This window comes from Podarcis cretensis (genome assembly GCF_951804945.1).
Source record: "Podarcis cretensis genome assembly, chromosome: 2".
NCBI lineage: Eukaryota > Metazoa > Chordata > Lepidosauria > Squamata > Lacertidae > Podarcis > Podarcis cretensis.
The window spans coordinates 109,302,895-109,327,483 of NC_137171.1; the positions used below are offsets into that span (position 1 = coordinate 109,302,895).

The window sequence follows — 24,589 nt, forward strand, 5'->3', positions numbered from 1 at the left end:
TTCTTGGGCTCCATGATCACTGCTGATGGTGACACGAAATTAAAAGACGCCTACTTCTTGAAATTAAAATTAAAATTAAAAGAAATTAAAAGACGCCTACTTCTATGGGACGCAGGTGGCGCTGTGGGTTAAAGCCTCAGCGCCTAGGGCTTGCCGATCGAAAGGTCGGCGGTTCGAATCCCTGCGGCGGGGTGCGCTCCCACTGCTCGGTCCCAGCGCCTGCCAACCTAGCAGTTCGAAAGCACCCCTAAGTGCAAGTAGATAAATAGGGACCGCTTACCAGCGGGAAGGTAAACGGCGTTTCCGTGTGCGGCTCTGGCTCGCCAGAGCAGCGATGTCACGCTGGCCACGTGACCCAGAAGTGTCTCTGGACAGCGCTGGCCCCTGGCCTCTTAAGTGAGATGGGCGCACAACCCCAGAGTCTGTCAAGACTGGCCCGTACGGGCAGGGGTACCTTTACCTTTACCTTACTTCTTGGGAGAAAAGCAATGACAAACCTAGACAGCATCTTAAAAAGCAGAGACATCACCTTGCCAACAAAGTTCCGTATAGTTAAAGCTATGGTTTTCCCAGTAGTGATGTATGGAAGTGAGAGCTGGACCATAAAGAAGGCTGATCACCGAAGAATGGATGCTTTTGAATTCTGGTGCTGGAGGAGACTCTTGAGAGTCCCATGGACTGCAAGAAGATCAAACCTCTCCATTCTGAAGGAAATCAGCCCTGAGTGCTCACTGGAAGGACAGATTGTGAAGCTGAGGCTCCAGTACTTTGGCCACCTCATGAGAAGCGGCTGGATCCTTACAACATGCTACCACCCAAACGATATGCTGGAACAAAGGAAGACCCCAACATAGTCCCTTCAATTACAGACAAGAGGCTTGTGGGCTGCATCTGTGAAGAGGACAACAGCACTGTGATCTGGTTCTGGCTGCACAAGGGAAATCCCCAGCGCTGTCCCTCCTGTGGAGCCCATTACAAGTTGGTTGGCTACCAATTGCCCTGATTTGGCTTCAAAGCTTTGCTGAGCTTTCCATTTATGATTTCTGGATACAGGGTTGAGCTATGTAGCTGTTTATGTCACAATGTATCACATTCCTTGAAACCTAAGAAAGTCTTTGACTCATTGTGTGGAAAAAAAAAATCACCGATGGAAGCGAAGGCTCAGAAAAAGCTCAATATGGAGGCCAAATGGCCAAAATATTGGGAGATTTTGGAACAGGAGGGTGACAAACTGAAATTGCAGAGTTTTGAGAAAAGATAAAGTGCGAGATTGGCTTCATTATTATCAAATAAGGGAGGCTTATAATTTGGACAAAAAAATTGGCTTCCAGGTGGAAAAATCAAAATTGGAAACAGAACTGTTAGATCCCAAAACTAAGATATTATCAATAATGTATAACTTGCTGTTGAAATGGAATACTCAGGATGAAACGGTTAAATCTGCTATGATCAAATGGGCACAAGATGTTGGACATAATATAATGTTTGCTGACTGGGAACAGTTGTGGACCACAGGTATGAAATTCACGGCATGTAATGCCTTAAGAGAGAATATTATGAAAATGATATACAGGTGGTACATGACACCAGGCAAGCTTGCAAAAATATATCATTTGCCCGATAATAAGTGTTGGAAATGTAAAGAAAATGAAGGTACATTCTTTCACCTTTGGTGGACGTGCCCAAGGATTAAGGCTTTCTGGGAGATGATCTATAATGAAATGAAAAAGGTATTTAAATATACCTTCTTAAAGAAACCAGAGGCCTTTCTCCTGGGCATGGTCAGCCAATTGGTGTTAAAGAAGGATAGAACTTTCTTCATGTACGCCACAACAGCAGCAAGAATACTCATCGCAAAGTATTGGAAGACACAAGATCTACCCACCTTGGAAGAATGGCAGATGAAAGTGATAGACTATATGGAATGGCGGAAATGACTGGCAGAATCCGAGACCAGAGAGAAGAGTTGGTGGAAGAAGATTGGAAGAAATTTAAAGACTATTTGCAGAAACATTGCAAAATTAATGAATGTTAAAATGAAATGAAATGAAATGAAGTGGCTTTAGCAATAAGGTTAAAAAGAATATGTAAAAATGGATTGATAATCAGATGAAAATATAAAGCTATAACATGTTAAGACATAGAATTAAGATAAAAACAAAGAGGGAAAGGATTTGCTGAATTAACCACGTGAACTGGAATACAAAAAAGGGAGGTGTGAGGAGGTCAGGGAAATAAGTAAATGAAATATAAGATATGAAAAGATTGATCTGTTTTTAATTGTTTTTTATTTTTCTTGTATTTTGTATTTTTCCTATGTATTTTTGCATCTTTTTTATTTTTATTTTCTCCTTTTTTTATTCTGTAACTTTTTCCTATTTGTAAAACTTTAATAAATATCATTTAAATAATAATAATAATAATAATAATAATAATAATAATAATAATAATAATATCCTTAGGAAAACTTAGCAAAAATGTAAGACATTTGAAAACAATAGGCTCAAAACAGATTAAGACTCGCTATTTTATTTCATACATATATGAAAAATAAATAAAAATCCAAACCCTGCCCCCCATTTCCACAAAAAATAGAATTTGCCAACCCAACCCTGGAGATTGTAAAATACATTTCAATAACTGTCTCCCAAAATATTGTTCTAGAATTATATTTTATTAGACAACAGCTAGGTTTTATATAGCACTTTCTATGGCTCAGAACAATTAATATAGATGATCTCAATAACAAATACAGCTGCCTAAGAAGGTTAGTATGATCTCTCCTGTATTGAAAATGGGGTCCATGATGGAGAAAGTATTTTCTGGATTTTGATACATTAGCTATCTGTATGTTATCATTGCTCTTGAACATGCTAACCCAGTGCATTTCAGGAAACCAGGAATATACCCCAGGAAATTGTTTCATTCCTATTGTCTCTTCAGACCTAAACATCAGCTGATGTGTCCATCCAGTGCTTTTTTTTGGGGGGGGGGTATGTGTCAGCATTGCCCTTGAGCCTGTGCCACAGACTGGACTCATCCACTTCAGCCCCAACTGGGCTAGGCGAGCTGGGGTAGCACTTCCAGAGACCACCTTCTACACAGGAACAGGTCAAAGTGCTGTGGACTCACAGCTTAGAGTTGTGAGCACCGGATTCACTCCCACAAGAAGACAGCAGAGTATAGCAGAGCATAAACGACTCGGAGATCAGCTCTGTAGAATATCTTCTTTTATTCTATCTACAACTATAATACACAACTATGTACAGAGCTAAATGAGGTCTAAACAAAAATGCTGAACTGCACTGAGTGTCTGCAGCTGCTCTTAGCAGCAACCTTATCTATACACACAATCTCTCTCTAACACTCAGTCTCTCTCTCTCTCTCTCTCTCTCTTTGATGTGAGGCTGGAGCGGAATAAGTAGAGAGCAGAAACCGCCCCCTCCTCTCTGGAGAATCAGCAGAGAACATCAGCAGATTCTTGGATATGGGAGGGGTGAAATCTCTTCAAGGACAACCAAAGTAGGTATCTTAAGGAGAACATCTGCCATGACCTGAAGCAGCTTGGGCAGGGAATCCTTGGTGCAGTGGGGAGGTCAGTACACCAAAAGGAATCCTGTACTGCCCCTATTGCCCAACTTCCAGAACATGCACTCAGAGAACTAGGTCTTCCCAGTAGGACACCTGATGCAAGCTAGTGACTTTCTAAAAATCACTGCAACCCCTCCCCACCCACATGACCTGGGTTGCTGTGTGTAAGAGAAACCTGGTGGACAAGCAGCAGCTAGGACAGGACCATCTGCTTCATCCAACCAAGTCTCTGTTACACATGCCAGGTCAAATCCTCCATCCACGATCAAGTCATGGATGGCAGTGGTCTTGACCCAGCATTGCAACACCTTCACAGCAACACCTTCAGGTCATGTGGGTTTCCCTTGTTGAGTGCAAATATAACATTGAATCACAATGGTACAAAATAACTCAGCAAGCTGACATTTATCAAGAGCTAAACAAAGGTTAGTGTACTAAATATTATTTCCAATTCTAGGTAGTTTGCTATTGGAGAAATACCATATATGATTATAAAAATCTAAAGCAAGAATTATTTTAAAATATGATTTCATTTCTAGATCAGACAGACAAGATTTCTTCTACTATATATTTTTTTCTTTATCATATACACACAAAGCTTCTATTTTTAAATGGGAAATATTTTTGTAACTAAGGTCTATTATACAAATCCATACAGATGTTCATTTTGTTACAGTTCTGTTAAGTTGTATACAAATTATAAAGATGAGTCAATTATTTACTAAATTGGCGAGTTTTGCCATTACTGCATATTCTGATAGTTTCTCTTTCCATGCATCTATTTCAGGACATATGTCAGATTTCCATATGTTGGCCAACACCACTCTGACTGCTGTGGTCATATAACTAAATAGTTCCACTGATGATTTCACAATACAGTAGCTGAAGGAGTCATTCCCAATAGCATAGTTTTGGGGTCCAATGCAAATTTAGGGTGTTTTTTTTACATTTTTTCATTTCGAAATGAACTTTCCTCCCAAACTTTTTGGTCTTTTCACAGGTCCACCATAAATGGAAGAAGATTCCTTAAGGTCTATCACATTTCCAGCAATGTCCATTCATTGCATTATTCATCTTCTGTATATTTTTCAAAGTTATATACCATTGAAAGAACATTTTTGTACAGTCATACCTCATGTTACAGCCGCTTCAGGTTACGTGTTTTTGGGTTGCGGACCGCGGGAAACCTGGAAGTACCGGAACGGGTGACTTCTGGGTTTCGCCGCTCGCCCATGCGCAGAAGTGCCAAATTGCGCTGGCGCCTGTGCAGACGTAGCGCTTAAGGATGTGAACGCTGTGGGTTGCGGATGTGCCTCAGTTACGGGTTATGTCTGCAACCCGAGGTTATACTGTACCAATTTTCTTTTAGGGCTTAACTTGCAGTAAATTTTATTCCTTTATTCATAATTGTTCTCATTGTTCCACTGTGAACCGCTCTTAAAATTTTTGCATCCATTTTGTCATACAAGGTTTTGCTTGTTCGGGCTCGGTGTCATATTTGAGTAATAGTTTATAAATTTTACCCAGAAGGTAGAACTCTGTTATGATGGACTCAAATTCTGTCTTCTCACCAATTTAAATGTTTGCCATACAGTGTTTCTTGAATCTGGATATTAGTTGACAGTATGTAAGCAGTTTCATATTTTTTTCTCCTCTTTAATACTTTGACATGTATTTGATCTCTTCTTGAAGATGAACCATATCTTGGTACAATATATAGTCATATATTCTGCTATCGGCTCTAATAATAATGTTCCAGTGGTGACATTAGCAGTGCAGGTAAGGGCATTTTTGTGATTTTTGTAGTGCAACTCATGATTTTTGTGGTGCAGGCTGTGCCCCTGGCTTTGACGTGTGATTTGACAGCGATTTAGGGGTGGCCCAGTGCAAAAACCATGAGGATCCATGAGATCTGAGCTTCGAAACCACATTTTTGGGCCATGGAGTAGCCAGGAAGCCGTGGATCCTAGTTTTTTGTGTTACAGGCTGTGCCCCTGGCTATGATGTATGATTTGATGGTGATTTAGGGGTGGCCCAATGCAAAAAGCATGAGGATCCGTGCTTCGAAACCACGTTTTTGGACCACGGTATGGCCAGGGAGCCGTGGATCCTAATTTTTTGTGTTGCAAGCTGTGCCCCTGGGCATGATGTGTGATTTGACGGTGACTTTGGGCTGATCTAGTGCAAAAAGCATGAGGATCCATGAGGATCCGTGCTTCAAAACCACGTTTTTGGGCCACGGTATGACCAGGAAGCCGTGGATCCGAGCTTTTTGTGGTGCAGGCTGTGCCACTGGACATGATGTGTGATTTGACAGTGAGTTTGGGGTGGCCCAATGCAAAAAGCGTGAGGATCCATGAGGATCCGTGCTTCAAAACCACGTTTTTTGGCCACGGTATGGCCAGGCAGGCGTGGATCCGAGTTTTTTTTGTGGTGGAAGCTGTGCCCCTGGCTATGATGTGTGATTTGACGGTGATTTAGGGGTGGCCCAATGCAAAAAGTGTGCGGATCCATGAGGATCCGTTCTTCAAAACCACGTTTTTGGGCCACGGTGTTGCCAGGAAGCCATGAATCTGTGATTTTTGTGGTGCATGCTGTGCCCATGGCCATGATGTTTGATCTGATGTTGACTTTTGGGCTGATCTAGTGCAAAAATCATGAGGATCCATGAGGATCCATGCTTCAAAAACACGTTTTTGGGCCATGGTGTCACCAGGAAGCCGTGGATCCATGATTTTTGTGTTGCATGCTGTGCTCCTGGCCATGACGTTTGATCTGATTGTGACTTTGGGCTGATCTAGTGCAAAAATCATGAGGATCCATGAGGATCCGTGCTTAGGAACCACGTTTTTGGGCCACAGTATGGCCAGGCAGGAGTGGATCCGTGATTTTTGTGGTGGATGCTGTGCCCCTGGACACGATGTGTAATTTGACCGTGAGTTTGGGCTGATCTAGTGCAAAAATCATGAGGATCCATGAGGATCCATGTTTTTAACCATGTTTTTACGCCATTGCGGCACCACAAAACAGTGGATGCGTGATTTTTTTGGTTCTGCCTACAGACTAAGATGTGGTCTACAGTATCATGGTGTTTTTATTTTGCTTCAATATAAAAATCATATGAATTCATGAGGATCCGTGCCTCGGATCCATGTTTTAGTGGTGCTGCAGTGCAGCAAAGTGTTGGATCCACATTTTTTATAGTCCAGTTTGTAGGCGTGCCTTCCAGGTGTGATTTGACACTGCATTTATTGGAGTTATTTATAAAAAAGTGGAGGATCCATGAGGATCCATGTAGATCCACCTTTTACCCAGACCCCTGGAAATCTCTCACTTTTTTTTCCAGATTTTTTTTTAAGACATCAAAATATCTTCCTTCAAAAATAAGGAAATAACATAAAAATGAAATGGGGGGAAATATCCCAGAAATAACATTAATTGCTTATGGTCTGAAAAAAAAGCTTTTTATTTTTTATTTTATTGAAAGATTAATTACTTCCAATTGTACTGTAACTACACAAGAAAAATGAGTGAAGATGGTGCTGGCAAAATAAATGAAGAAATCTTTTCAAATTTCTATATTCTTCCCATTTCAGTTCCTTCTATGTGGAGCAATGTAAATTTCCCCACTCTGCATCCCTGTATTATAAATTCCAGCCTTGCTGTCCATCGGGTTTCCCCTCCACAGTATAACCGGGAAAAGAAGGAAAAGATAAGGGTACAGAATGGAAAAACAACAACATGGTACTACTGGCACTGGGTCATGATTTTTAATTTTCTTTTGCATTTTGTCTGCCATCTAGAAATGCTGTTAGATTTTGTTGCACACCACCCCAAGAACCCAGAGATGACAGGAGTTTGAGGTGCTTACCCAGGGTTTGTGTTTCCTTTTGGAATGAGGCACAGCAGAGACAGTGATGTCTTCATAATCTATGGTTTATTTGCAGATCTATACGTACTACAGAGGGGCTCACAACACTGACACCTAAGAGGGTCTTGTTTCTTTCATAGCCGTAGCCTTGGATTCAAACAGAAATCAAACCTTGCTTTCAAGCCTTGCTCAGACTCTCTCCAGCGTACTCCTAGGTCACATTAGTTGAAAAACTCTGGCTTTGGTGGTGGTTATTGTTCTACACATTTTCTGTCTTGCTCAGAGCCTCCTTTTCCTTCGTTCTCTTAATGGCCCATTACCCTGGCATGCATATATATATATATATATATATATATATATATATATATAACTTTTTATTCAAAATTAAAACAAAAAATATTATCCAGAAACATATCATCCTTATTCCCCCCCCCATTTTTCCTCCTCCCCTCCCTCCCCCCACAGAACCCACCCACCCCCACCCCTCAACTTCCCTCAGTTCCAGTCTTTGATTTCTCTAGAAATGCTGTTTTCTGCATGTTACAAGGTTATATAGATCCTCAAACTATTTAGCTGATTATTATCAATAGAAAAGTTTGTGAATGTTTATTCAAAACCAGCCAAGGAGCCCAGTTTGCTTTGTTGTGTCTTCAAATACTTTGTAAAGGGTTCCCATTCATCTTTAAAGTCACAGTTATCCTTGTCCTGTAGCTTGTTTGTCAGATTAGTCAGTTCTGCATAATCCATCAACTTCCTGGATCCAGCGGTTAGAAGGATCTCGCATACAGCCTACTTCCTTCTCCCCAAACTCATAGCAATATTTTGACTTGTCCCGATTCAAAAAATGCTGCTTCTCAAATGCGAGGTTGATTTTTCTTGCTGCCCTCAACCCTGACATGATTGCAGAGTCCAGCCAGCCGTGGACTTGGGTAGTGTGTTCCCCAGCAAAATGGATCCTGCCTTCTGGCGCCTTGAGAGGTTCGCTGTAATCGACAAACTGGTAGGGGGTGAAGGCAGCAAAGCCAGCCATGGAATATTTATCCAAGCTCCACCTCTTTATTACGCATGACTGGCACGCAGCCTGGATGTAATCCTTGGGCAGCCGGTGGATGGCGGAAAGGTCATCCAGGATGATGCTAATGATGTCATCATGGCTGAGGGCATGGAAGAAACTGGAGTCGTCACTGTAGACGTAGCTAGCCAAGACAACCCCAACGTCGCCGGAAAAGTTTTGACTGACGTAGTAGATGAATCGGGCCGGGCGATCAGTTGTGGACTTCCCACCGCGGATCCCGTCAGCTTCCCAGAACTTCTCGGTGCAAACGAGGAAGACTTTGGTGGCGCTCCTGTAGTGGATGGACCGCAAGGCATGGCTTTTGTTACGCGACAGGGGCGGCTCAAAATGGATGCGCCTCGTGGCCTTGGCAGTGGAGGTGACCACGGCGTAATCGGCCGTCACGCTGAACAGTGCTTTGTTGGCGGTTTGATAAACCGCGGTGACGCTCTCGCCTGCCTGCTCCATTCTGACCACCCTAGTACCGAAATGCACCCTTTCTGAAATGCTTCTGTAAATGGCTGTTGGCAGCTGATCAAAGCCTCCTATGATTTGATCAAACCTGCAAAAAACAAAACAAAACAAAACAAAACCGAATGCAGATGAATGGATAGGACAAGCTTCCTCAAACTCGGCCCTCCGGGTGTTTTAGGCCTACAACTCCCATGATCCCTAGCTAGCAGGACCCAATGGTCAGGGATGATGGGAATTATAGTCTCAAAACTTCTGGAGGGCCGAGTTTGAGGAAGCCTGGGATAGGAGATGGAAGAGCCCTCTTCAGCTGCACTGGGAACTGCTGTTGTGCATTGCTCAGTTATTGCTCAGTTCAACACAAACAAAAGAAAGCATTTCTGAACACAGCACAGAGTTAATGTGGAGATGGCCACCAAGTCAGATGACTTTGAAAGAGGATTAGATAAGTTTATGGAAGGTATTCAATGGCTTTTATTAATTGTGGAAACAATGGTACCTTAGTTCTCAGACTTAATCCATTCTGGAAGTCCGTTCCAAAACCAAAACGTTCCAAAACCAGGGCACACTTTGCCAGAGAAAGTAATGAAAAATGGATTAATCCATTCCAGACTTTTAAAAACAACCCCTAAAAGAGCAATTCGACATGATCCATGAGACCACTGATCCATAAAATGAAACAATAATCAATGTACTGCCGTTACACAATCAATTAATGAATCAGCATTGAACTGGGTTCCACACAGTCACAAAAACAAAAAAAGAACCAGAAAAAACGCAAAATAAATAGTAAAAACATACAGACCTCAGCATGGCACTCAAAACAGAAGCGTAACATTCAAAACGGAGCACATTTGGTTTCTGAAAAAAGTTCGCAAACGGGAACACTTACTTCCAGGTTTGCAGTGCTTCGGTTCCAAGTTGTTTGAGTACTAAGGCGTTTGAGAACCAAGGTACCACTGCATATTATCCAAGGGGATAGCTCAGCTGGTTAGTGTGAGGTGCTGATAATTCTAAGGTTGCAGGTTCAATCCCCTTAAGGGATGGCTGCATATTCCTGGATTGCAGGGGATTGGACTAGATGTTCCTCAGGGTCCCTTCCAACTCTGCAATCTATGATTCTATGCATGCTGGGTATCTCAAATGGGGAGAGTGGCTATTGAGCTTAGGTCCGGCTTGCAGGCTTCCCATAGGCATCTGGTCTAGATGGAACTTTCGCAAGAGCCAGCTGGACTCTTACATCTTTATGTTGATTTTGTTGTAGGGAGAGGGAACATATTTTATCTATCATCCATCTATCTATCTATCTATCTATCTATCTATCTATCTATCTATCTATCATCTATCTATCATCATCCATTTGATTTATATACCAACCATTATTCAAAGATCCCAGGGTGGTGTACAACATTAAGAACAAAATAATAAAATGCAGAGCATAATACGGGACTGCATGATAAAATAATCATAATAACAGTCTGCCCACCCCTTTAACAGGTCATCAATTTAATGGCTGAAGGCCTGAATAAAGAGGAATGTTTTTGCTTGGTGCCTAAAGATATGTAATAATGGCCACGGGCGTAGCCAGGAGTTTTGTTGGGGGTGGGGCAGGGCTTTTGTTGGCGAGGCCTTTTGTTGGGGAGGCAGAACCTCAGCTTGCTATACATTTTTATAGATTTTTATTTATGTGGGGGTGCTGCCCCCTTTAGCTACACCCATGATAATGGCACCAGGAGAGCATTCCTCAGACGGGGAGCCACCACAGAAAAGCCTGTTCTTGTGTTGCCATCCTCCGAACCTCTTGGGGGGACGGGGGACATAGAGAAAGGTCTCAGATTACAAGCTCAGGGTCTGGGGTCAGTTCGTATGGGGAGAGGCATTCCTAAGGTATTGAGGTCCCGAGACGTTCCTACAGTCCTAGTTTTAGAAATGAACCAAAAGGCTACCTAGTCTGAAGAAGAGCAGATTACAGTGGTACCTCGGGTTACATACGCTTCAGGTTACAGACTCCACTAACCCAGAAATAGTGCTTCAGGTTAAGAACTTTGCTTCAGGATGAGAACAGAAATCATGCTCCGGCGGTGCAGTGGCAGCAGGAGGCCCCATTAGCTAAAGTGGTGCTTCAGGTTAAGAACAGTTTCAGGTTAGGAACAGACCTCCAGAACGAATTAAGTACTTAACCCGAGGTACCACTGTATTTACTTCAGCAAGAATAGGTAAAGGGTAAAGGGACCCCTGACCATTAGGTCCAGTCGTGACTGACTCTGGGGTTGCAGCGCTCATCTTGCTTTATTGGCTGAGGGAGCCGGCGTACAGCTTCCGGGTCATGTGGCTAACATGACTAAGCCGCTTCTGGCGAACCAGAGCAGCGCACGGAAACGCCGTTTACCTTCCCGCCAGAGTGGTACCTATTTATCTACTTGCACTGCATGCTTTCAAACTGCTAGGTTGGCAGGAGCAGGGAGCGAGCAACCGGAGCTCACCCCGTCGCGGGGATTCGAACTGCCGACCTTCTGATCGGCAAGTCCTAGTCTCTGTGGTTTAACCCACAGCACCACCCATGTCCCTTTCAGCAAGAATGAATCCTCCCTATTTCCTTGCAATGTGTATTTCCGCTTACCTCCTTCCAGAAGAGAAGATCATTTCACCTCTCATACTTTCAATGAATGACTCGAAATAGCCAGCATCTTCACTGAGCAAGTCCCCAATCATTTCGACAGCTCCATGACTCAGATTTGCTATTTCAGTTAAATATTCCTATTATGGGAAGGGGAGGGGGGAATAACCACCTTTAAGGACGGCACTCAACAAAGACACTTAAGCAAACACACCACCAAGCCACAACTGAATTTGGAATCTAGTACACGAGACATCCTGAGGTTCTCAGGCTTTGGGATTTGACTCTTCTGGCAAGCAAGGAATTGGATCCTGCAAAAAGTAGCAGTGCAGTCCTCTATATATCTATCTCACTGAGTTCAATGAGGCTTACTTTCAGTCCCAGGTAAGTAAACATAGCCTTAGGGCAGCCATAGGCAAACTCGCCCCTCCAGATGTTTTGGGACTACAACTCACATCATCCCTAGCTAACAGGACCAGTGTTCAGGAATGATGGGAATTGTAGTCTCAAAACATCTGGAGGGGCGAGTTTGCCTATGCCTGCCTTAGGGCTGAACCACCCTTCTGTTTGTCCTGAAATTTCTAGGCACAGTTCTGAGAGGTCTGCTTCTTTCCCCGGGGGAAACCTATTCTTTAGCACAGTGGTTTTCAGCCAGTGTGCCACGGGCAACACTGGCCTCCATCCAGGACAGGGATAGACTAACTTCTGCTATCTATACTCTGGTAACCTCGAGGTTAGATTACTGCAACAAGTTGTTCATGGAGCTGCCTCTGAAGACAGTTTAGAAAATTTTGCTGGTGCAGAACTTGACAGCCAGGTTGCTCACCAGGGCAAGACAAAACAAAAAAAATTCCTTCCAGTAGCGCCTTAAAGACCAACTAAGTTAGTTCTTGGTATGAGCTTTCGTGTGCATGCACACTTCTTCAGATACACTGAAACAGAAGTCACCAGACCCTTCTATATAGTGAGAAGGTGGGGAGGGGTATTACTCAGAAGGGTGGTGGGATTGGGTGATTGGCAGATAGCTGTGATGAGCCTGTTGACGACTCTTAACGACTGCAATAGGTCTTACAGGAAAAAGCAAGGGGTGAGAAGGTGAAAAATGGCTTTGTCATGTATAATGAGATAAGAATCCAAGGTCTTTGTTCAGACCAGGTCTCTCCATGGTTTTAAGTTTGGTGATAAGTTGCAATTCAGCAGCTTCTCTTTCCAGTCTATTTCTGAAATTCCTTTGTAGTAAAACAGCTACTTTGAGATCTTGTATAGAATGTCCTGGGAGATTGAAGTGTTCTCCTACTGGTTTCTCTGTCTTGTGATTCCTGATGTCCGATTTATGTCCGTTTATTCTTTGGCGTAAGGTTTGGCCTGTTTGTCCAATATAGAGAGCTGAAGGACACTGTTGGCATTTGATGGCATACACAATGTTAGACGATGAGCAATTAAATAGTCCCGAGATGGTATGTGTGATGTTGTTGGGGCCATTAATGTTGTTGTCTGGGTGTATGTGGCAGCAAAGTTGGCATCTGGGTTTATTGCAGGCTCTGGTGCCAGTGTCCGTGTTGGGTCCGGTTGTAGTATTATTGTGGGTTAGGAGTTGTTTAAGATTGGGTGACAACACCATTACTGGCCCCAACAACATCACACATACCATCTCGGGACTATTTAATTGCTCATCATCTAACATTGTGTATGCCATCAAATGCCAACAGTGCCCTTCAGCTCTCTATATTGGACAAACAGGCCAGACCTTACGCCAAAGAATAAACGGACATAAATCGGACATCAGGAATCACAAGACAGAGAAACCAGTAGGAGAACACTTCAATCTCCCAGGACATTCTATACAAGATCTCAAAGTAGCTGTTTTACTACAAAGGAATTTCAGAAATAGACTGGAAAGAGAAGCTGCTGAATTGCAACTTATCACCAAACTTAAAACCATGGAGAGACCTGGTCTGAACAAAGACCTTGGATTCTTATCTCATTATACATGACAAAGCCATTTTTCACCTTCTCACCCCTTGCTTTTTCCTGTAAGACCTATTGCAGTCGTTAAGAGTCGTCAACAGGCTCATCACAGCTATCTGCCAATCACCCATTCCCACCACCCTTCTGAGTAATACCCCTCCCCACCTTCTCACTATATAGAAGGGTCTGGTGACTTCTGTTTCAGTGTATCTGAAGAAGTGTGCATGCACACGAAAGCTCATACCAAGAACTAACTTAGTTGGTCTTTAAGGTGCTACTGGAAGGATTTTTTTTTGTTTTGACTATGGCAGACCAACACGGCTACCTATCTGTAACCAGGGCAAGACAGTTTGAGCATAGTGTACTTTATCCTGGCCTGGCTGCACTGTCTGCCCATTAGTTTCTGGGTCCAGTTCAAAGGGCTGGCTCTGACCTATAAAACCTTAAATGGCTCAGGACTGCAAAGGGTCAAGGGCTGCCTCTCCCCATATGAACCAACCTGGACCCTGCAATGATCACCTGAGGCCCTTCTTCATGTGCCCCCGCTCCCCAGGATATCTAGGTGGGATACCTAGGAAGCTGGGTAACTACTATAGGCTTGTGTAATATTCTAATAATATAACAGAAGTGCGCCAATTAACTTTTTACTGAAACTTTGCACTTCGCAAGTTTGGGGCATTGCTTTAGCTAGTTTTGTTAACTTATTGGGTTTTATTGTGCTAGCCAAAGGCCATGGTAACACCCAAAGAACGAAAAGAAAAGAAAAGAAAAGAAAAGAAAAGAAAAGAAAAGAAAAGAAAAGAAAAGAAAAGAGGAAGATCATTCTTTTTTACCTTGGTTGAGAAGGTGTCATATTTATCTAGCACGTAGCTACAGTTTGTCCTCTTCAACTCTTCTTCAACCTGGGATGACCATAAAGAAAAAGTCAGAATGCATTTCATAGTTTACCTATGAAAAAACCCCATCCACTTTCTGTATACCATGCATAATATTTAGCATCACATAATCTTAAATGGGACGCGGGTGGCGCTGTGGGTTAAACCACAGATCCTAGGACTTGACGATCAGAAGGTCAGTTGTTTGAATCCCCACGACGGGGTGAGCTCCCATTGCTCGGTCCTGCTCCTGCCAACCTATCAGTTCGAAAGCACGTCCAAGTGCAAGTAGATAAATAGGAGATAAATACCTTCCAGCGAGAAGGTAAACGGCGTTTCCGTGCGCTGCTCTGGTTCGCCAGAAGCGGCTTATTCATGCTGGCCACATGACCCAGAAGCTGTACGCTGGCTCCCTCGGCCAATAAAGCGAGATGAGCGCCGCAACCCCAGAGTCGGCCACGACTGGACCTAATGGGCAGGGGTCCCTTTACCTTTTAATCTTAAATATCCTTATGCCTCCACTTTGTAAAAATATGTATCCCCCAATATAGTAACCTTCCCTCATAGAGGAGTTGCTCCAGTCGCTTGGTTGTTTTACCTTTCCCAACTCTACAATATATTTTAGGAGGGTGTGTCGGCTAGACTGGCTTTTGGTTCTTTCCACCTTACGGTGTTAATATTTGGAACAGGACACAGAAGGTTTTCCCAATTAAAAGAAGCAGAAAAAGCATCCCAACCTGACGGAGGGACTCCGCATACAGCTGACCAGCGGTTTTGCCTTCTTCCGAGGGATACACAGTGTAATTCAAGAGGCTGGGGTTCCTTTTGACCTCCCCGACTCGCCTCCTGATGTTGTCAATCAAATACCAGGCATTCTCATCCTCTGGAAAGAATTCCGTCAGACTCAGGCCAAACTTTCTGACATATTCACGGACGATCCTGGGGCATGAGAAGGGGACAGTGCATAGTCAAAAGAGTGGAATTTGCTCTTCCGAGAGGCAGTTTTGCCCACCCACTTGGATGCCTTTAAAAGAGTGTTAGATCAACACATGGAGGACAAGGCTAGCAATTGCTACTGGCCATGATGGATATGCTGTGCTTCCACGGTCAGACGCAGATATGATTATTATGTTATCATTATTTACTAGGTTAATATACAGCCGTACCTTGGAAGTCGAACGGAATCCATTCTGGATGTCTGTTTGACTTCCAAAATGTTCGGAAACCTAAGTGCGGCTTCTGATTGGATGCAGTAAGCTCCTGCAGCCAATCGGAAGCCAAGCCAGACGTTAGGCTTCCGAAAATCGTTCGAAAACCAGAACACTCACTTCTGGGTTTCGATCGTTTGGGAGCCAAGGCGTTCGAAATCCAAGGAATGACTGTACCGCTCTTCATCTCAGGGCGGTTCACAAGATAAAAGCACATATAATTATTCAAAACAGGAGCACACAAGCACATTTCAAAGGCTGCAGAATATTAATCACCCACCCACCACCATATATATATATATATATATATATATATATATATATATATGATCACATATAAAAAAATGTTTAGGGGTACTCTCATTTTCCTACTCGTATTGAAATACTGCCTCTCAGTGAGGCCAAACTTAGATTCACAAAATGATTAGGGCTATGTGTCCCCCTGCATCCCCCCAGAAAAAAGCACTGTATATAATGAATATATAAACAGACTGGGGGTGGGACAGATAGCAAAAAAGGTTTTGTAAGCCATGTGCACAGCACTTCCTAAACACCTAGTTGTTGTTGTTGTAGTAGTAGTAGTAGTAATTATTATTATTATTATTATTATAGTACCACACCCATCTGACTGGGTTGCCCCAGAAGCTTCCCATTGCCCAGCGCTTACAAATAGTCACTATCTCTCAACTTAATCTTCTTCACATGTGCATCGTGGGGCAAAAGGGAGGTGAACTATGTTTGCCACCCTGGGGAAGGGAGGAATAATGAGTGTTGCCAGAAGAGGTCCTGCCGTCTCCTCCTCCCATCAGCTCTGTCCCGTTCACAGAAAACACAGAAAACACAGAAAACAAACATCTAAGAAGTCATACATTGTCTTCAACTCCGCATACACTTCCTTCCTCGTGGCAACAGGCCAACAGCTCTTTTGTCTCCCACACAGCCAAGCGCACCGGGACACATGTCCGTGGAAAGAGCCATCACGGATGAGCAAGGCGGGATTTATGCATGCTCAGCAGATGAAGTGAAAGGCATGTGGTAACCTCCCGTCTCACCTGTGTACCTGAGGCAAACGCATGGGCCCCAGATCTGCATACCAGCCTTCTTGCTCATTCCGATACGTCTGCACTCGTCCCCCCACGCGGTCGCTGGCTTCAAGAACTGTCACCTGAAGGCAAACAGGACAGCTACTGCTGTATCACTCCAGCTACTGCTTCATGCTACAATAGCCTGCCTCAATTTCCAATTCTTGAGGGCAGTTGAGAGACTTACCCAGCATCCAGCTGATAAATCAGCATGGCCACATGGGTTTCTCCATTTCTCGGGGCTAATTTACAAGGGACTGATGTTCAATTTCAACCCTCTGGTGGTTGTGGATTCACCTTCCTTGGAGGTTTTTAAGCAGAGATGGGATGGCTCTCTGTCATGGAAGTTTTGGCTGAGATTCTTGCATTGCAGGGGGCTGGACTTGAAGACCCACAGGGTCCCTTCCAACTATGATTCTGATTTCACCTGTTGCTCCTGTCATGGGCCAGGAGTCGGCTTCACCTGCTGAGCAGCAGCCTGAAGGAGCAGAAGGCAGAGTGACTCCACCTGCTGCTGATCAGCCTTCTTGCTCCTGAGGAGAACCAGATGGCTCCAGCTTTTTTAAGCAGGGTTTCCAGCCTCAGTCAGTTGCTGGAAACAACATTTGTCCTTCCTGGCCAGACCTTGCTGCTTCTCGTGACCTTGGACCTTCTCCTTTCTTGACCCCTGGATCATTTGACTACGTGAACCGAGATACTCCTGACTGGCCTGAACCTTGCATACAGCCTCTGCCTCCAGGCAAGTATCCCCCCTGAGACTCGACTGGTTGGCTGGCTTCTCCTTCCACTGAGCTCTGCTGTGGTTGGCAGCACACAACTACAACAGCTCCTTACGCCTCCCCACTTATTTTGGCCTAGTTTCCCCAACTACCAGATGAGGTCTGCGCCATGCTAAATGGCTGCCCTTGTGAGATCTGCTGCGGCCAAAATACCAAACGTTAACCCCCACCTCCCCGATTAGACTCTTTGTGAGAAGAAAAGGGGAATGCTGTGTGAAGTGTGGAATAACACTTCCTTTGATGCAACACCTAACCTCCCTGCAAAGTAAAAAATGAATACTCAGCAAAGAGCCACAGTGGTTTAACCTTTGCACAGAATTTGTGCAAACAAATCAATACACAGCTGCCTAGGGGGCAACCTCGGAAGCAGAGAACCAGTGAGGATTAAAGGACCCCTTACCTGGTGTCCAGCTTCTGTGAGAACGTAGGCTGCGCTGAGGCCTGCCATGCCTGCTCCCACGATCAGCACATGTCTTGGGTGCAATGCTTTGCCCAGCCCGTACTTGGCTATGTCTAGATAATTCTCATACTCGGCATCCTGGAAGCACCTTTTCAGCAAACTAGAATCATCTGTGTAGCAGCTTCGCAGGGCGGAAAAGAATAGCAATGCCGAAAGAACTGGAATGCAAAATACACAAATGGATACAATAAATATATTTGTCTGCATGTTCCTGTTTGTCCACATTCTGCCACCCACGCTCAATCCATGTCCCTTTGGTTAGAGGCACAAGTGCTCTTGGAAAGCAGTTTGTAGAAATGGCAGGAGGGAAGAGTGCTCTGATACTTGCACCTGGGTGGCTGCTGGGGGGAAGAAGAGTTTGGATTTGATATCCCGCTTTGTCACTACCCGAAGGAGTCTCCAAGCGGCTAACAATATCCTTTCCCTTCCTCCCCCACAACAAACACTCTGGGAGGTGAGTGGGGCTGAGAGACTTCAGAGAAGTGTGACTGGCCCAAGGTCACCCAGCAGCTGCATGTGGAGGAGCGGAGACACCACACTGGCTGGGCTAGATGGGGCATTGGCCTGATCCAGCAAGCTCTTCTGATGTTCTTAGCTGTTTACAAGCCTCTCCCAAGAATGGCCAAGTGTGAAGTGTACATAGCAGAAGAAACACATTCAACGGTCAAGTGGTTGAACCTTGGGTGCGTTAGCTGCAAACTGCCTACCAGTTATATATTACAGCAGGAAAAATGAATTGGTGCTGTCAGCTAAGATTTAGCAATGGCATGGGAGCAGGTTTCAAAACAAAATTGGAGTGGCCTCAAAATTCTGACAGGGGCAGTGCTTGAATCCTGATTGCTTTTCCCCAACTAGTTGTTTCTCCCCAGTTAAGATTCTGCTTTAAATGACATGACATATTTAGCACTACCTATTTAGCTCACACCTGATGTTTGTTAAAACAAAAGCCAAACTGTGGTGGTGGTGTTGATGATGATGATGATGATGATGATGATGATGATGATGATAATAATAATAATAATAAATAATATCTGGGTGGCTTCCAAGAGATAAAACAACATAACAAACACAAATGTTAAAAAATTCTCCATACAGGGCTGTCTTCAGATGTCTTCTCAAAGTTGTTTAGTCCTTCATCACCTTGACATCTGATGGGGGAGTGTTCCACAAGGCAGGCGCCACTACCAGGAAGGCCCTCTGACTGGTTCCCTGTAACCTCACTTCTCGCAGCGAGGGAACCACCAGAAGGCCCTCGGAGCTGGACCTCAGTGTCTGGGCTGAGTGATGCGGGTGGAGACATTCCCTCAGGTATACTGGGCCGAGGCCATTTAGGGCTTTAAAGGTCCGCACAGAATTGTGCTTGGACAACACTGGGAGCCAATGTAGATCCTTTAGGACCAGTGTTATATGGTCCAGGTGGCTGCTCCCAGTCACCTGTGTAGCTGCTACATTTGGGATTAGTTGTAGTTTCTGAGTTGCCTTCAAACGTAGCCCCATGCAGTAGTCCACGTGGAAGATAACCAGGGCATGTACCATTCTGGTGAGACAGTACACAGGTAGGTAGGGTCTCAGCCGGCATACCAGAGGGAGCTGGTAGACAACTGCCCTGGACACAGAATTGACCTGTGCCTCCATGGACTACTGTGAGTCCAAAATGGCCCCCAGGCTGCGTGCCTGATCCTTCAGGGGCACAGTTACCCCATTCAGGACCAGGGAGTCCTCCACACTGTCCCCCCTGCCATCCAGAAACAGTACTTCTGTTTTGTCAGGATTCAATCTCAATCCATTAACAACCATCCATCCTCCAAGTGTCCCCTTTCAACAGACTTTGTGGTTGGGAGATTCCTGTCATTGTCTAAAGACGTTGTTCTGGAGGGAGGGGAGGCAGAAGATGAGTTTGACCACAAACCCTATTAGAACCTGCTTTTTAAGGAACTAAAGCTCTAACTGAAGAGTGATTGCAAAACTTTCCCCTTTGCTACCCATGACTGAGCTTGATGCTATTAAGCAATAAGGTGTTGCACAATGGAAGCACCAGAATGGTTCTGTTAGTGGTCCTGCAACATTGCGTCCTCACTGCCATCCTCACCCCCCATCTCATGCCACCCCTGTCAGGGTGTTTATATGTGTTGGAAGCTGCCCAGATGGGTGGAGTATTATTATTATTAATTACTACTACATGCAAATCAGCCAATCATTTCAGTATTTCTATGATCATGTGCGTATGTAGCCAACAGTTAACATGATCAAGCGTTTGTCACATGTAATGATGTTTTGGGGCCTTATAAGTATTGACCCCATCCGAGGAGTTGCGCAAATGTTTTGGGTGTTATCCTATTCTGTGCCTCCTGCTATAGCTGAATAAACTGTCTGGACTTTCCACCCTGGTGTGAAACTTATTAGCTATCTTTACCCCAGCCTAGCTGCTGAATCAGGTTCTATGCAAAGAAGTGTTTTTATTTCTCTTTCCTGAAACTTCCAATGTTCCGCTTCATTGAATTGTCCCAAGATCTGCTATTATGAGGAGGGAATAATAATAAGAAGAAATCATAATTTTTTTATTTATATCCCGCCCTCCCCAGCCAAAGCCGGGCTCAGAGCGGCTAACAACAGCAAAATAATACAGTATTCTAAAATCAATTCATTATAAATCAGTTCAAATCAAATTTATGCAGCCATTGGGCTAGAGTGCTGTGAGGGTGACCAAAGGAGGGGGTCAGGCTGTGCCCTGGCCAAAGGCCTGGTGGAACAGCTCTGTCTTGCAGGCCCTGCGGAAAGATGTCAAAACTTCCTTGAGCTCTTTTAACTCTAAGCATATACAAACGGGGTGCAGGTGGCAAAAGAAATGCCTTGAGGGATTTCAGAGTGTCACTTCGTCGTAGGCAAAATCTGGAGGAAGTAGCAGTGGTGTACTGTGGGTTGCCAGAGCCCAGAGCTGCGTGGAGGGGTGGGCAGTGTCATGTATTCAGTGGTCTGTGTTTGTCTGAGCAAACTGGATTAAGGTCTGGACTAAGGATTCTGTTTTTTTTTTTTTTTTAATAAAATTTTTATTGGGTTTTTACATTTTATAAAGACACACACACACAAAAAGACAAAGACAACACATATACAATTTCATACCCTTACTTTCTTTACCCTCTTTCCCTGACTTCCCCCCACCCCCTCTTCGTACATCCCAATTCCAATAATTAGTTCAGCAAGTTCTTGTCTAACATCTTAAACATATTATTATTATTATTTTTAAAACTTAGCTCTTTTTACTTGTCCACATTTAACTTACCCAATTCTCTTATAAACATTAAATCCTTTTTCTAAGGTCGACCTAACTTCCCTTCCACGAATTTCTCCCTTTATTATATTATTTATAGGTCACAATGGCCAAATACAAAAATCATAAAATTTTGAAATTCTATTCTCCCCTCCCTCCCTACCCCGGTTTCCATCCCTTCCCAAGCAGATGTCCACAAAAACAGTTCCTAGCCCGGATTCCTCACATCCGAGGCCTTCAATTCTCTGTCAGTCTCTCTCTGCCAATTTTGTTGGTAATCCTTTTTACTGGTCCTCAGGTCTCGAAGGAGTTCTTTCACAGTCACATCAAATTTTCTTCCATCCAAAATATTTAAAAGCAATTGCTGCAAAAGGTCATCTGCTCTCCCATACTCAAAAAGGAAGTCCCGATCATGTTTCTTTATTCTTTTAAATTCCAATATTCCAGGTACTCCAGGGACTTCCTTCTTCATCTTTCTCATCTTTCGCAGATTTGTAATCCAAGGGTCTTCTTCTTTATTTTCTGACAATGTAGGCTTCTGGTTGGTATTTTCCGCCACTATCTCCTCTCCTTCTTTCCTCTCCGTCAATTCCAAAAAAATCTCTTCTGGTTCAGCTGCAGATTTTTTATCAGTCGAATCCTTTATGCATTCAGCAGAGTTGTTTGTTTTAGAATTCAAGGTCATAAGTTCTTTGTTCATAGCCGTACTCTGCTCTTGCAAGATTCCCACGAGAAAAAACATTTTTTCTATCTCTGCCAGTAATTTTCCCTCTGCAGCCATTGTAGTGTCTCTAGTTCCCCCTAGGGGGATTCCAATTGCTTAATAGTCCTTTTCCAACAATCCGTTACTTTGTTATTTATCACTACTTTGTTTCCAACCACCTCAATTCAAATGTATCACCTTTAGCTCAGAGAGTTATTAAATAGCAAAGTTCTTAACTTTAACTGCCCGTTTGACAGCTCCTTTGACAGCTGTCAAACTCCTTATTCTTTTTCCTCCGGCACAGGCACAGGACGCTCCCGGGTTCGGGGGGGTTACACAAAAAGTTCCAAAATTCCTCCCTTTCTCTCCAGCGCAAAGACTTCTTCTGTCAACTTCATGGAAAAATCCTTTATCTAACACCAAAAAGACAGTAACCTCTCCACCTTAGTTCTCCGATTCTTGCTTTAGATCATTTGTAGGTAGGGGGGGTGCGGACTTCCCTTTAGCACATCCCCTGATCGTGCCGAATTCAAAGGTAGAAATTTTAAAGTCCAAATTCCATTCTACTCACGGGTTGTTTGTTTTCCAGTCCAAATTTTGGGGAAAAAGTCAGCGCTCTCCGGCCATGGCTCGCGGCTTCGCTCCACTGAAGTAGCAGTCTACTCCCAGCACCACGCCACTCTCTGTACCCTCTCCGTAGCCTTTAAAAAGGCTCTTCGTGGGTCGGGGAGGGCGCTTAAGGTGCCCACCGAGTCACCAAGTCCGCAGGCTTCCGCGCCTGCGGTTTCTAAGGGTCCCCGCGTCGCCAGCGCGGTAGGACCCGTCTTCAGCAGAGCCGATTCCCTCTGGAGCTCGGAGGGAATCCGCCATTAACCGATCGCGCTAACCCGGAAGTTGGACTAAGGATTCTGAGCTCCTGTGTTCTGATTTGATACCTGATATCCAATCACGTAGCGTTATCAGATTTTGGGCTACTGGCATTGGCTCTTAAGCTCCGAGTTACAATTCATAGCTTGGAGGTTTAGACAGCCGATCATGTTGAGGGTGGCCCAGGCCTTCAGAAATGCGCATATGCAGTTGTTTTGCCCCCGTCTGTTGGACTTGCTTGAACCTACATATACTTCAGGTGGGAGGTAAACAGACGGAGTATGCATGCACATTCAATTGCCTAACGGCGTCCATGTTACCCAAGAGATTGCAGCTGCAGAGATAAGAGTTGTTCTGTTGTCTGGTGGTGAGGTCACTTCCTGGTTTGCAGGCAGAAGCCATTTTCAATGGAGCCCAGCAATGGAAGTATGCAGCCGTATGGTGGCAGCACTGGGTGTTGAAATTTTGCGCCCCTAACAATTTTGCACCCAGGGCTACTGCCCACACTACACCACTGGGAAGTAGTGCCAAGTGGGCAAGGTCAGGTGGGCCTACGAAGCCAAAAACCAACAAATAATTAAACAAAATAAAATCTACACTACTGGTATGCAACTTGCCACAGTAGATCCGTTTTCCCCAATCTGATGGTCTCCAAATGTGGCTGGCTTACAACTCCCATCATCCCTGACCATTGACTGTACAGTGGTACCTCGGGTTAAGTACTTAATTTATTCTGGAGGTCCATTCTTAACCTGAAACTGTTCTTAACCTGAAGCACCACTTTAGCTAATGGGGCCTCCTGCTGCTGCTGCCGCGCCGCTGGAGCACAATTTCTGTTCTCATCCTGAAGCAAAGTTCTTAACCTGAAGCACTATTTCTGGGTTAGCGGAGTCTGTAACCTGAAGCGTATGTAACCCAAGGTACCACTGTACTGGCCTGGGTTGAGGGGAGTTGTAGTGTAAAACATTGGGAGGGTGCCAGGTTGGGAAAAGCTGGTGTGGAATGTACAGCTTGGTAGAACACTAGCACACACCCGGTGTAATCCTGACCCATGGATTTGAGTTTTTGCCCTTGTGAGCTTCAACATGGTTAGTATACCCTGACACAACGTGAACCGGGCGAGTGTCCAGCACTCACGTGTATTCATACACACACCACTGAGAGGTTTGGGATCTTCTGCTAGAGTTAGGAGTGTGTCTGCTATGAATATGTGTTTTACCCATAACCTTACGCCTATAAGAAGTTCTTACGCAAAAGAAATAAGCAAAGCTTGACTTAATGCAGAGGCGCCACCTCGGGCAAAGACTGGGTGGCCCAGTGGCATGGTACATGCATGATGTTGCTCACACACGTCTGTGATGTCATGCGCGTGTCGTTGGGAGGAGGCACATTGTTGAGAGGAGGCCTTGCTCAGTGTGGCACAGCTTCAATGGCCACATCTCTTCCTCTCTCACGCTCAGAAGGAGCCTGCCTTTGATGCTGTCTTCAATATTGGGGGGGGGGGGGGCTGAGTCCCCTGCTAAGGAATATTGATGGGGCTGATGACACCTCAGCCCTCTAGAGTTGGCACACCCGGTTTATTGTGTGAAAAGAACGGGAAAGAATATATAAACGTTGCTTTGGACAGCAAAATTACAATTTAAGCAGGCAGCAAATCCTACAGTATATACACACATTGGTCTAAAGAGTGAAGTAATTCACTACAGTACTATTCTCAAATACCTACAGAAAGTGAGTGTGACAATTTTGCCACAGAACCTAAACTTATGACAAGG

General features: G+C 44.3%; 1 protein-coding gene across 2 annotated transcripts in view; it reads right to left on the reverse strand.

Moving 5' to 3' along the window:
* Nucleotides 1–7,957: 7,957 nt before the first annotated feature.
* LOC307208527 (L-amino-acid oxidase-like) overlaps nucleotides 7,958–24,589 on the reverse strand; it is a 28,352-nt gene continuing 11,720 nt past the window's right edge. Inside the window, exons 1-7 of one of the 2 annotated variants that reach the window (XM_079963188.1) lie at nucleotides 22,883–23,372; nucleotides 17,917–18,134; nucleotides 16,708–16,820; nucleotides 15,185–15,386; nucleotides 14,406–14,474; nucleotides 11,608–11,744; nucleotides 7,958–9,078 (exon numbers count right to left, since the gene is read on the reverse strand). In XM_079963188.1, coding sequence (XP_079819314.1) covers nucleotides 8,187–9,078; nucleotides 11,608–11,744; nucleotides 14,406–14,474; nucleotides 15,185–15,386; nucleotides 16,708–16,820; nucleotides 17,917–18,134; nucleotides 22,883–22,928 — 1,677 coding nt within the window. In that variant the 5' untranslated portion in view covers nucleotides 22,929–23,372 and the 3' untranslated portion in view covers nucleotides 7,958–8,186. Of the gene's footprint in view, nucleotides 9,079–11,607; nucleotides 11,745–14,405; nucleotides 14,475–15,184; nucleotides 15,387–16,707; nucleotides 16,821–17,916; nucleotides 18,135–22,882; nucleotides 23,373–24,589 lie in introns of those variants that run through there. The other variant, XM_079963187.1, reaches the window with a different exon arrangement.